Source organism: Coturnix japonica, chromosome 8, assembly GCF_001577835.2.
Source record: "Coturnix japonica isolate 7356 chromosome 8, Coturnix japonica 2.1, whole genome shotgun sequence".
Lineage (NCBI taxonomy): Eukaryota > Metazoa > Chordata > Aves > Galliformes > Phasianidae > Coturnix > Coturnix japonica.
In genome coordinates this window covers 9,107,362-9,118,564 of record NC_029523.1, presented here as the reverse complement: position 1 = coordinate 9,118,564, position 11,203 = coordinate 9,107,362, and the positions used below count along the sequence as shown (strand labels likewise).

At 39.0% G+C, this 11,203-nt stretch overlaps 2 protein-coding genes across 18 annotated transcripts in view; one reads left to right on the top strand and one right to left on the bottom strand.

The window, feature by feature from the left end:
- The window catches only part of PRG4 (proteoglycan 4), a 19,746-nt gene extending 11,942 nt beyond the window's left edge, over positions 1-7,804 (top strand). For 7 of the 13 annotated variants that reach the window (XM_015869867.2, XM_015869865.2, XM_015869872.1 and 4 more), the window contains 7 exons: positions 1-1,220; positions 2,680-2,769; positions 2,921-3,060; positions 3,719-3,875; positions 4,746-4,925; positions 5,130-5,255; positions 6,242-7,804. The exon at positions 1-1,220 ends at the window's left edge or, in 1 of these variants, runs on beyond it. In XM_015869867.2, coding sequence (XP_015725353.1) covers positions 1-1,220; positions 2,680-2,769; positions 2,921-3,060; positions 3,719-3,875; positions 4,746-4,925; positions 5,130-5,255; positions 6,242-6,345 — 2,017 coding nt within the window. In that variant the 3' untranslated portion in view covers positions 6,346-7,804. The remainder of the gene's footprint in view (positions 1,221-2,679; positions 2,770-2,920; positions 3,061-3,718; positions 3,876-4,745; positions 4,926-5,129; positions 5,256-6,241) is intronic. The other 6 variants (XM_032446317.1, XM_032446316.1, XM_015869875.1 and 3 more) reach the window with 2 other exon arrangements.
- Positions 4,922-11,203, bottom strand: part of TPR (translocated promoter region, nuclear basket protein) — a 46,431-nt gene continuing 40,149 nt past the window's right edge. For 3 of the 5 annotated variants that reach the window (XM_015869858.2, XM_015869860.2, XM_015869861.2), the window contains exons 46-50: positions 10,869-10,975; positions 9,640-9,735; positions 9,314-9,470; positions 7,966-8,084; positions 4,922-7,417 (exon numbers count right to left, since the gene is read on the bottom strand). In XM_015869858.2, the coding sequence (XP_015725344.1) occupies positions 7,206-7,417; positions 7,966-8,084; positions 9,314-9,470; positions 9,640-9,735; positions 10,869-10,975 (691 nt within the window). In that variant the 3' untranslated portion in view covers positions 4,922-7,205. The remainder of the gene's footprint in view (positions 7,418-7,965; positions 8,085-9,313; positions 9,471-9,639; positions 9,736-10,868; positions 10,976-11,203) is intronic. The other 2 variants (XM_015869862.2, XM_015869863.2) reach the window with 1 other exon arrangement.

The following is an 11,203-nucleotide window of genomic DNA, read 5'->3' as shown; positions in this document are numbered from 1 at the left end:
AGCTGAAGAGACAACTCCTGAAGCCACAGAGGCACCAACAACACCCAAAGCTGAAGAGACAACTCCTGAAGCAACAGAAGCACCAACAACACCCAAAGCTGAAGAGACAACTCCTGAAGCCACAGAGGCCCCAATTACTCCCAGAGTCAAGGATACAACTTCTAAAGCCATAGAGACTGTAACCCCCAAAATTGCGGAAGCAACCTCTGTTGCGACGGAGGCACTGACAACCTCCACTAAAGTCAAAGGGACAACCACTAAAGTCACAGAGAGACCAACAACCTCTAAAGCTGAGGAGACAACCCCTAAAGCTACAGATGCACCAACAACTCCCAAAGTTGAGGAGACAACCCCTAAAGCTACAGATGCACCAACAACACCCAAAGCTGAGGAGACAACCCCTAAAGCTACAGATGCACCGACAACTCCCAAAGCTGAGGTGACAACTCCTAAAGCCACAGAGGCACCAACAACCAAGGCTTATTTTCCCACCACCCCCAAAGCTGAGGGGAAAACTGCAAGTGCCACAAAGGTGCCAACAACCCCCAGTGAGAAGGAAGTAATGCTTAAGGCCACAGGTGCTCCAGTATCCCTAGCTGACTCTCCCACCATTCCTGAATTTGAACTATCTACAGCTGCAGCCACAACTGTTAAACAAGGCACAACTACTACATACAGCAAACTACTAAGTAAAACTGATAAAAGTGACAGAACAACAAACCCTATTTCCATGGAGACATCAACTAAAAAAGAAACAACCAAAACTGATTCAACTCCCAAACCCACGGATATTGTGACAACAACTAAAAGAGACGCAGCTGTGGAAACTACACGGGCTGTACCAGCAGTTGCTGAGTGCATAATTCCCTCTAAAGATACAACAACTGGTGAAAAAGAGATGACCACCCTCGCCACGGGTACTAGCTATACTACTGAAAAAGAAACAGAAGATTCCCCTGAAGAGTCCCCTAGCTTTGACAAGAAAGAAGAAACTACAGTGATCAGAGGTAGAACAACCACAGAGAAAAAAGACACGATAGAAGAAATGTTTCTTGTTTCTAGGGGGACATCAAAGCCCGACATACATTTCCAGGAGATTACTGACACACATGATGAGCCTTCTCCATCCAGCCCTGAAACTATGCCAGTAGAGGAGGCTGAGATAAACAAGCCTTTAATACAAACTGCAGACTTGCCAGTTGTATCCGGAGGAGCAGAAAGTAAGTGTACAAAACCAGAGAGCACCACAAAACTTGTGAGTAAATAATGTGCAAGTACTTTCTAATTAGACCAGTCAGCATGCTGAATTCTCTGCAGCACTTTATTTTTCAGTTGCTTAGTTATTGAAATTTCTCATGTACATTTTATTTCATGCTCTTATTTTGGTCCTGCTGAAAAAATATTTGCTGTAAATACCATAGGAGATGGAAACAAACAAAAATACAAAGGAAAACCAAGTTAAATTTCTAAAAGTCTTATGAAAATACAGTTAAGGAATCAGATTGAATGTACCTAATTTGGGATTTTTGTAGTCACATAAGTAAGATAAGACAGCTTTTTCTTATTTTCTTTCTTTGTGCTTTTTTGCCTCAACTTTTTTGATGTCCTCACTATCATAGAATCATAGGATGGCCTGGGTTGAAAGGGACCACAATGGTCATCTTGTTTCAACCCCCTTGCTATGTGCAGGCTCACCAACCACCAGACCAGGCTGCCCAGAGCTACATCCAGCCTGGCCTTGAATGCCTTCAGGGATGGAGCATCCACAACTGACCTGGACAACCTGTTCCAGTGTGTCACCACTCTGTGAAAAACTTCCTTCTAATATCTAGCCTAAGCCTCCACATTCTCAGTTTAAAACCATTCCCCCTTGTAAACAGCCATTCCTGCTTCTTTTTATATGCTCCCTTCAAGTACTGGAAGGCCACAATGAGGTCTCCCCAGACTCTTCTCTTATCCAAGCTAAACAAGCCCAGTTCCCTCAACCTGTCCTCATAGCTCCAGTCCTCTGGTCATTTTAGTGGTCTTCCTCTGGACCTGCTCCAACAGCTCTGTGTCCTTCCTGTACTGAGGCCCTGGATGCAGCACTACAGATGGGGCCTCACATGGTGTCCTGGCGGACGCCAGGTTGGCCATGAGCCAGCAGTGTGCCCTTGTAGCCAAACAGGCCAATGGCATTCTGGGGTGCATTAAAAAGAGCGTGTCCAGCAGGTTGAGGGAGGTGATCCTCCTCATCTACTCTGCCTGGTGAGGCCTCATCTGGAATACTGCTAACTTGTGACAGTCCAGTTCTGGGCTCCCCAGTACAAAGAAGACAGGGATCTCTTGGAAAGAGTCCAGTGGATGGCCACAAAGATGGTGAAGGGCCTGGAGCATCTCCCCAGTGAAGAAAGGCTGAGTGAACTGGGTCTGTTTAGCCTTGAGAAAAGAAGACTGAGAGGGGACCTGATCCAGGTCTGTAGATATTTAAGGGTGGAGTCTCCTCTGGATGGACTCACTTGGATGCCTACCTGTGCGACCTGGTGTAGGGAACCTGCTTTGGCAGGGGGGTTGGACTCGATGATCTTTGAAGGTCCTTTCCAACCCCTATGATTCTGTGATAGAACTGCTTCAGGTGGTGGGGTAGGAATGTACTTTTTGTTAAAAGAACAATCTATCCTAAGACATGATGTTTTGCAGTGGGGAAGGCTGATGAGAAGGACCTGTGCAGTGGGAAGCCGGCAGATGGCATGGTTGCCCTGCCCAATGGAACCCTGGCTGTCTTCAGAGGTACGCAGGCCCCACATCCTCCATTGGCCTCACTGCCACAGTGGGGCAGGAGGTGCAGGAGACACCTTCCCCTCCTTCCCAAGCTTTTCTCCCTGCATCACTGTCTGGCCATGTGTTTCATGGTGTGGGCCATGTCTCCTCCCACCTGCAGGTCACTACTACTGGCTGCTGAATGGCAGGATGCCACCAACAACCAGCCCCCGCCGGATCAGTGAGGGCTGGGGCATCCCATCCCCCATCGATGCTGTCTTCTCCAGGTGCAACTGTGATGGCAAGACTTTCTTCATCAAGGTAGGAAAAGTAGGGAAGCTTCAAAGCACAGACTTGATGCATGATGGGCCTGTTCAGTGCAACCTTGTACTCCAAGGCTAAGGTGCTCATTTTGTAAAACATTCAGCATTTTCAAATGTGAAATTAAGTAGCTGAACCTTTCCCCTCTTCCACCTCTTCCGCCTTGGCACCGTGCTTCTCAGAACGTCCAAATTCTGTGCTTTCTTCCTGTAATTGCTTATTGATCAAATATCTGACCACCAGTATGATAAGTATTTCCAAAACTTCCCGTAACCCCCAAAAAACCTTTAAAATGCAGTTATTCCATTGAGTCTTTCCTTTGACCAAAGACAACCCAAGTTTGTTCCCAATACTTTTCCCTTCCTTGAAGAATGACAGATGTACACTTAAGAATGTTATGCAGTTAGAAAGCAAATTGCTCTGTTTAGTAATCATTGTTCCAGATCATTTCTGAAACACTCTCCCCCCTACTTAAAGGCACTGCTTAATTATAATTGTAGTAGCTTGTTTTTTGTGGATTTTAGTGGATTTAAGAGCACTTCCAGCCAAAAGTTGATAAGGTGGTTCCCAAAACGCTAATTACTTTTAATACTTGCGCTGAAGTCCAATTAACAAGAATGAATTTCCTCTGAAGTTCATCTTTTGCTTAAATCACCAGGGTCCTCTGTACTGGCGTTTCACTAATGGTGTAATGGATAACGGCTATCCCAAACCTCTCGCAAATGGATTTGCAGGGCTAACTGGGAAAATAAAGGCAGCCCTTCCAGTTGCAAGTTACAATGGAAGACCAGAATCTGTTTATTTTATCAAAAGAGGTAAGTCTCATAATTCAGATGTTTAGAGATGATCAAAACCTACTTGAACTGCATTAATGAGGAATATAACACTGCTATGGACTGATAGACATATCCTTTTCAAAAACAGAAATCTAAGTGATATCAGAGCATACTTGCTAGTCAAAACACAGCCCTGAGGCTTTAAACATCTCTAAGTTCCACACATTTTTAAATGCTTTTCAAAATATTCAAAATACCAGACGCATGAGATTGCATCTCTCAAACAAAATGATAAGTTTTAATAAGTTTTACCTGATTAAAAAAATAAAATAAAATAAAATAAAAATCAGTCTCAAATTAATCAAAGGAAAGGCTCAAACAGTCTTTTTAGTTCAGAACTAGTGCATGGAGATTTACCTCAGTTCTTTCATTGTTAACTATTTATCCTGTTTTAAATGATTGTAATTTTCTTATGAACAATGTATGGCAACAGAATTGTTCTGCTAATGAAAGAAAGCTTAGGATAATGAAATGCAAATCCTTTTCTGGACTCTATAGCCTTCCCTTTACCTATCCTAAAGTAGGTCTTTCCTTTGTCTTGATAAATAGGTACAATGGCAATCAAAGTAGTTCCCAAAGAACTGTACTCAGTACAGTAATTTTAATGAAGCTGCAGGAGTTACTGCTACATCTAGAAGTGTATGCTGGATTTAGAGAGCAAGGCTTTCACATTAGAATGTAGGAATGGATACAAAAAGCTGCAAGTTGCAACAGCATTAGACAGCTGCAAACGTATCAAAGTGATGCTGTTTTCCTGCCCATTACAAAAATACTACCCATTATCACTTCTGTTATCAAGCTGGCTTGTTTTTTCTTTTTTTAAACATATTAAACCAATGTCTCTTTTAGATGGCAACATGCAACAGTATGTATATAGGCAAGAACCAGCCAAGAAGTGCCAACGGAAAGCACGTATTACCATAAGATACCCAGCTTTTGTCCCGAGACTCGTAATAAGGAGACGCTTCCAACGTGCAGTAGGAATGCCAACAGTTATTCAGACTGTCAGAATCAATCCATATCAATCTGGTAATTTATGTTTATTCGTTTTTTATACAACCATTGTAATCTTGTGTAAGCTTCTGATATGTAACACAGTTCCACTTTTTTTCCTAATATAGTACTTCATTTTTTTCTCAATCCAATAATTCTTGTTTGCTCCAGATAATACAAATAAATGAAAGCTTTTGGCAGATACACTGTGACACTTCCTAACTTTTCTTTTGCTTGCAGGAGTTTTGCGCAAGGAAGTCAAAGTGACTGCCTACTGGAGAGGGCTCCCCAAAGTCATCCATTCGACGATATCAGTACCCAACTACAATAAGCCAGACGGCTATGATTATTATGCGTTCTCTTACAGTAAGTTAAAGCTAACACAAGTTACTTCAAGTTATAAGTTAACTGCATATTATTTAAAAGACTAAGGGGCGAATGAGTAGGAAAGAAGGAAGTCTCTGAGCTTTCTAACATTACAACTTGTGATTCTGCATCACTAATTTTAAGCAAGCACTACTGAGAAGCCCTAAGAAATAAAACGCTGCCTACAATTGAGAGATATTTCTATTCAAAAATTGAGTTACAGAACAGCTAGTAGCAACAAGGTACAGTAATTCAAACTATACAGTTGTGGAATGCATTGTCCTAAGAGTTCAGATTTATAAAAAGAGAAAAATCTTGACACTTAAATGAACAATCATATTAATCAAAATATATCAAATATCAAAAGCCTTGGACCATTACACATTGATAGGGTTTTTCACTGGCAACGCGAACCATTTAATTTTCTGGGAAATAATTATTTCTAGTTCCAGTTTAAGAAGACCTTTCTCCTATAGCCAGGATGAGATAAAAACATTCCTCAGTATTTTCTTGGTTATTCATTGAAAAAAAGTTACAAGTATTAGACACATATCCAAATACAGGAGGATACTAAAATAAGTTTCTGCCAGAATAATTTGACAACCTTAACGTAATTCAAACTCAGGGACCACAGAAGTTCCCACTTTTACAACCGGTGCAGGACTGTTTTGTTTCCAGTTTCTAAATTCTTAAAACTATTTCTGTGTTCTAGCAGTACTAGTGTCTCCTTCTGTACTCCTTGTTCTTGTAGAAGATTTAATTATTAGTGGTATTATATCTATTAAATGTAGCTAAACAAAGATCTACATATCAAAAAAGCTGAGACTAAAAATGGATTTTTATAGCCTTTCAAACCCTTGTATAGATGAGGAATGAAAATCTGCTATTCATGCCTAACAAAATTAAAAGGTGGGTTTATTTTCAAGATTCTTTCTGTATAGTGATTGTAGTTTATAAAATTTAATTCTGCTGTCTATTCATTTCAGATCGGTACTACAGCTTGGATGTGGGCAAAAGAATAGCAAGACCTGTTACTGCTCTCACGGGAAAGACTGTATCTAAAGACTGGTATAACTGTCCTGAAAAGTGATGCAGAGCAGAGGATGTTTTAGAAAAGATACCATTTGAATGTTGACAGTTTGTCTAATTTTATTAATAAAGACATTGAAATGTGTGCACACAAATCTAAGTATAAAATGCTGCTTTAAGCATTCATTACACTAAACTAACTGCAGGCAAACTGGCACATTTGTATACACAGCTGTAATTACAGATCATTTAACTAATATTGCCTCTGTTCAGGCCTCCTCTGCCTCCCATTGCATGAGTTACACCTGTGTTGAGAAAGAAAACAAATGCATTAATAGAAATACTTCTCAGCCATTTAATCAAACATTGATGCATCTGATGTTTCATCCTCCTGTAAGGAATTGCTACTGAAATGGGACACTTCCTATCTGGAAAACTCAATCTCCCTCTTACTCCCTTAGACTTTGCTGATATGGCTACATTATACTTCTGTCATTAGGAAAACGTGGTTGACTAAAGATTTTACCTCAGGCTCTTTGTCAAAAGTACAAATACGGCATTCTTTTGGTTATTAAAACAAAGGGTGATAAATGATTAGGAAAATCTATCCAAAGTCATCAACCTCACTTCTTACAAAAATTTCATGTATTTTAATGCTACTACATTAAATAAAACATTAAAATAATACTAAATGGAATAAAATTTGACTAAGGATTTTTTAAAATGCTGACAAGTAAAGTTAAAAAAACCCTTGGTTTTAACATATGCCCTCAAAATATTTTTAAAGCCTTTTTAAAAATTTTCAAGTGTAAGATTTATTGCCATTCACCTTTTCTCTATTGGTAAGAACCAAGTGCCACATAACATGTTTGCTTATTACAGCTTTTAGGATAACACATTGAAAGCCAGGACTGGGATGTTTTATTCCTGATTTACAAACAAACATATGCATAGAAAGTAGGACATATATAGTCGCTGAAGGAACAAAGTATTAAAGACTAGTTCGATAGGGAAAAAAAGCTGTGAACACTTACCCCTCTGTCTGTTGAACTGACGACCACGAACACCAGTTCTTAATGTTGGTGGCTGAAGCCTTACACGTCGAAACAGCTTAAGCTGATTACTGCTTGTGTCTGTGAAGTGGAAGTACAGGGAAGAATATCTGCATTTAGTACAGTTTTGCACTACCACTTGATGTACATTATTCTCTTGGATTTGCCCTAAAATTATCAAGGTGCATCCTATTTAATTGGCATAATCTCTGCTATAAATAAAAGCTTCAGAACATTTAAGTTTGGTATTTTGTTCATCGTCTATGCTATCTGGTAACGTGGTAACAGAACAGTGATAAACACTGTTCTCTGACAATTTGATTGAAAAAAACTACTTTAAAACTGACACAGTTACCATTGGATGGAATCATCTGTGTATCAAGAATTTGCTCTTTGAAGCATATTTACCATGGACACATCAGTTACTCTGGTCCAAATAAAACTGATTTGCCATTAGGACTGAAAACATATAGGCTTATATGTTTTCATATTCTTATTCTTATTCTAAGTAAGACTTGCTGACTTATTATGTATCTTAGTCATGAGCAGCACATGATCCTACCCCAAAAAGTTCCCACTCTTAACGGAATTATGCAAAGCAACTTCAGTTTCCAGTAATTAACCAGTACCTGCTGATGAACTAGATGGAGGATCCTGACTTGTTGAAGGAAGATCTGACTCATCAGATGCTTGAACAGATTCCTCTTCTTGCTGACTATCAATTTCTAGGCCAGCTTCCGAAGTAATTCTAAGAGAAAGGGCAGGGGGGTAAGGGATGGGAAGAGATGCGAACGTACTCAGTATTAATAACTCAGGAAAAAAAAAATTTCTCATCATGGAGCAGAAAGATTTCTATCCAAACATCTATCCGCAGAAATTTTCTTCTGCTCCCACCTGCCCCCATAATTATAAGCAATTCATATGGCTTAAAAAAAAAAAAAAAATTATTTCCCTGGTATGTAGCCCAACATACAATGTATTCATAACATTAATTATCTTCCAGAGAAAGTCTCCATTTTGTTAAAATGCAGCTTGCCATGTGGTTTACATTTACTCCATTTATTAAAAACTGTAACAAGTCAAGTAAAACTCCTAAGATCTGGGAAATACCTGCTAACTTGCCGTCCTGTCAATCTAAAGGACTAAGTACAAATGTTCTGTGAACCATTTCATTTCTATATGGATATAATTCACAAAGGATTGGGTATTTGGTAGGAAACAATTTGTGACTGTAACATTGAAAACCCATAAGCAGACTGCATAGTCCAAGCCGGTGCTGCATCAAGAAACCTGCATGGCATATTTAACCTGCACCAGTAACATTACATTTACTTATGATGAAACCAGTAATTAGTAGATGCAAGTTTTGAAAAATTGTGAATTACAATATCTTTTATTACTTTGCAACCAATAAAAATCAAAATGTATAATATAACTTCTAGATTCATAATTTATTTGTTCATAATACAAAATACAGAAATCATTGTAAAAATTAAAAAATACTAAAACAGCAATAGCAAGGAAGGAGATAAATCACTTGTCAATTGAGTTCATAAAAAAGTCACTAATTTTCTGCCCTTCAGGACTGGCTTAACCAAACAACTACTTAGGAGTGGTTTTCTTCACTGGCAAACAGAAATGCTTTATTTTTATTCTACAAATCCCATTCACTCAACCTGGGGTCTTTACTGTCTCTATTTGACTACCATAGGGCCCCTTACATTATGAACATATACAGAAATGTCTTTTATTTTTTAGAGGTGACATGTATTAGCCATGTTATATTACCAGATGAAAAGCTTTGCTTTTACGTGAAAAGGTCAAATAACATTACTTAGAAAATTACCAGAGCTTGTATGAGCATTCTTCCTACCAGAACAGGTTAACTCAAAATTTAATGGATCACATGCATATTTGGATGAAACATAATTAAAAAACTAATGTGACTTCAAGTCAAGCAATCAAGTCAAAGCATACCCTTCAGATTCAGCCTCTGCAAAAACTTCATCCCCATCATCGCCTGCTCCAGTCTCTGTAGTTGTGGACAGATTGCCAGTAGATGTAGTAACCATAGGAACAGACTGAGAAGCATGCTCTGAAGCGTCAGCTGATGTACTTTCAGTAAAGACTGTAACTATAAAGGAAAGGCTGCTTAGTAAGCATAAAGTTAGCCTGAATTTCCTAAATAAAATTTATGGAAATCTTAGGCACAAGGAAAAGCTACTGGAATATTTCTGACTGTACAATCCTTTTCCGGAAAGTCAAAGTTTCAAACCTCTACCTGCGAATTTCCTGTCACTTACCTGGTGCTGCTACTTGTAAGGGTGTTGTTGGAACACTACGACCACCTGATTCTTCCTCATGTGCAAGGAAGAGTGGGGTTTCATACATTCCCAAACCTGCAACACAGTGTTAGAGTGACAATTAAGAACAAACAAAAAAACCCAACAGACTAGCCCTTGTCTTCTCTTTGTACACTTGATGAAATCCAATTACATATATTTAAAAATGGAAATGTGTTATTTCAGGTATTTTGACTTACTGCCATAGCTAGTTAAAATTTCTTAAAAGATAACAACTTGACAAAAATACTGCCACCCACTCACTTTACTTTAGCCATTTTGAACTGAGTTTTCTTCAAAGAGCAGCATACTGTTCCATGCTGACAAGAATGCAAGAGAAAGGACAACAGCGAAGACAATACAGACAGACTTCCTGGTCTTCTCTTAGCAAGTAAGGATACACCCTTAAAATTTCTTTTTAATTGCCATTTTCTTCTTGACAAAGTGTCTAGCATACAGCTAGACAAGTTCACCTATCACACTACGTACAACTGGCTGATGGATTCGAATCAAAGGGTCATAGCAAGTGGGACTACATCAGGCTGATGGCCAGTCACTTTGTTCAACCTAGGATGCTAAGAGGAGTCTTCATAGCAGCCTGCAGCTCCCTCCTATCTCTGCTCTTTCATGACAGCAAGAGAATGTAAGAGAACAGCATGGAGACGTGCCAGAGGAAGGTCAGGCTGTGCATTAGGAAAATATTCTGCACTCAAGCTGCTGGAGCTCAAGGAGCATTCAGACACTGCTCTTACACAAACAGTTTGGATCTGGGGTCAAGTCCAACTCTCAGGTCTGCACATAATTCCACAATTTTACTACAGAAAAGCTACTATCAACAGGAAAGCTTAAAAAAAAAAAAAAAAGGAATTTCAGTGTATTCAAAGTATTTCAATCCTCTTCAAATTAAATTCTACACACCCAGCTGTCAAACTATCCCACATAAAATAGCACCTACATTTCTTCACTTCAGAAGCTTTTCCACCCACAGAAGCTTTCTACTTTTAAAATCATATTAAAAATAAAAGTACAGCACCTTGAAGGAGGCAGTTTTCCATTTTCCACTAGTCTCTGTCTGCTGACAGAGAAACTGTAAGTACCCAAAGTAGCACTGCCTTTCTATGGATGAATTATTATTATTTCCCTGGTTATTTGAGTACAGAAAAGTAGATAGAAATACAGAAATGACTTACCTCCTTGTGAAGCAAGCTGACCGAGGTCAGAATGACTTGAACTAGTTTGTGGCATATCTTCAGGGGGTCCAAATCTGAATCTAGGAACTCCAGCTACCTGAGGGGAACTATAAAAATAAAGATTTAAAGAATTCTGCAATTTTTCCAAATACAGGGAGACAAAAACAAACAAACAAAACCCAACCCAACAGCTTTCTAAATCATACAGGAGTACAAGTTACACATGAGACAAAATTAATCAATAATAACCATAAAAAGCAGCTTAAGTACTAGTAATTCAATAGGGATAAGCTTCTCAAACTTATCTGGATTGCACCTGGAAGGAAAGCCTGAAT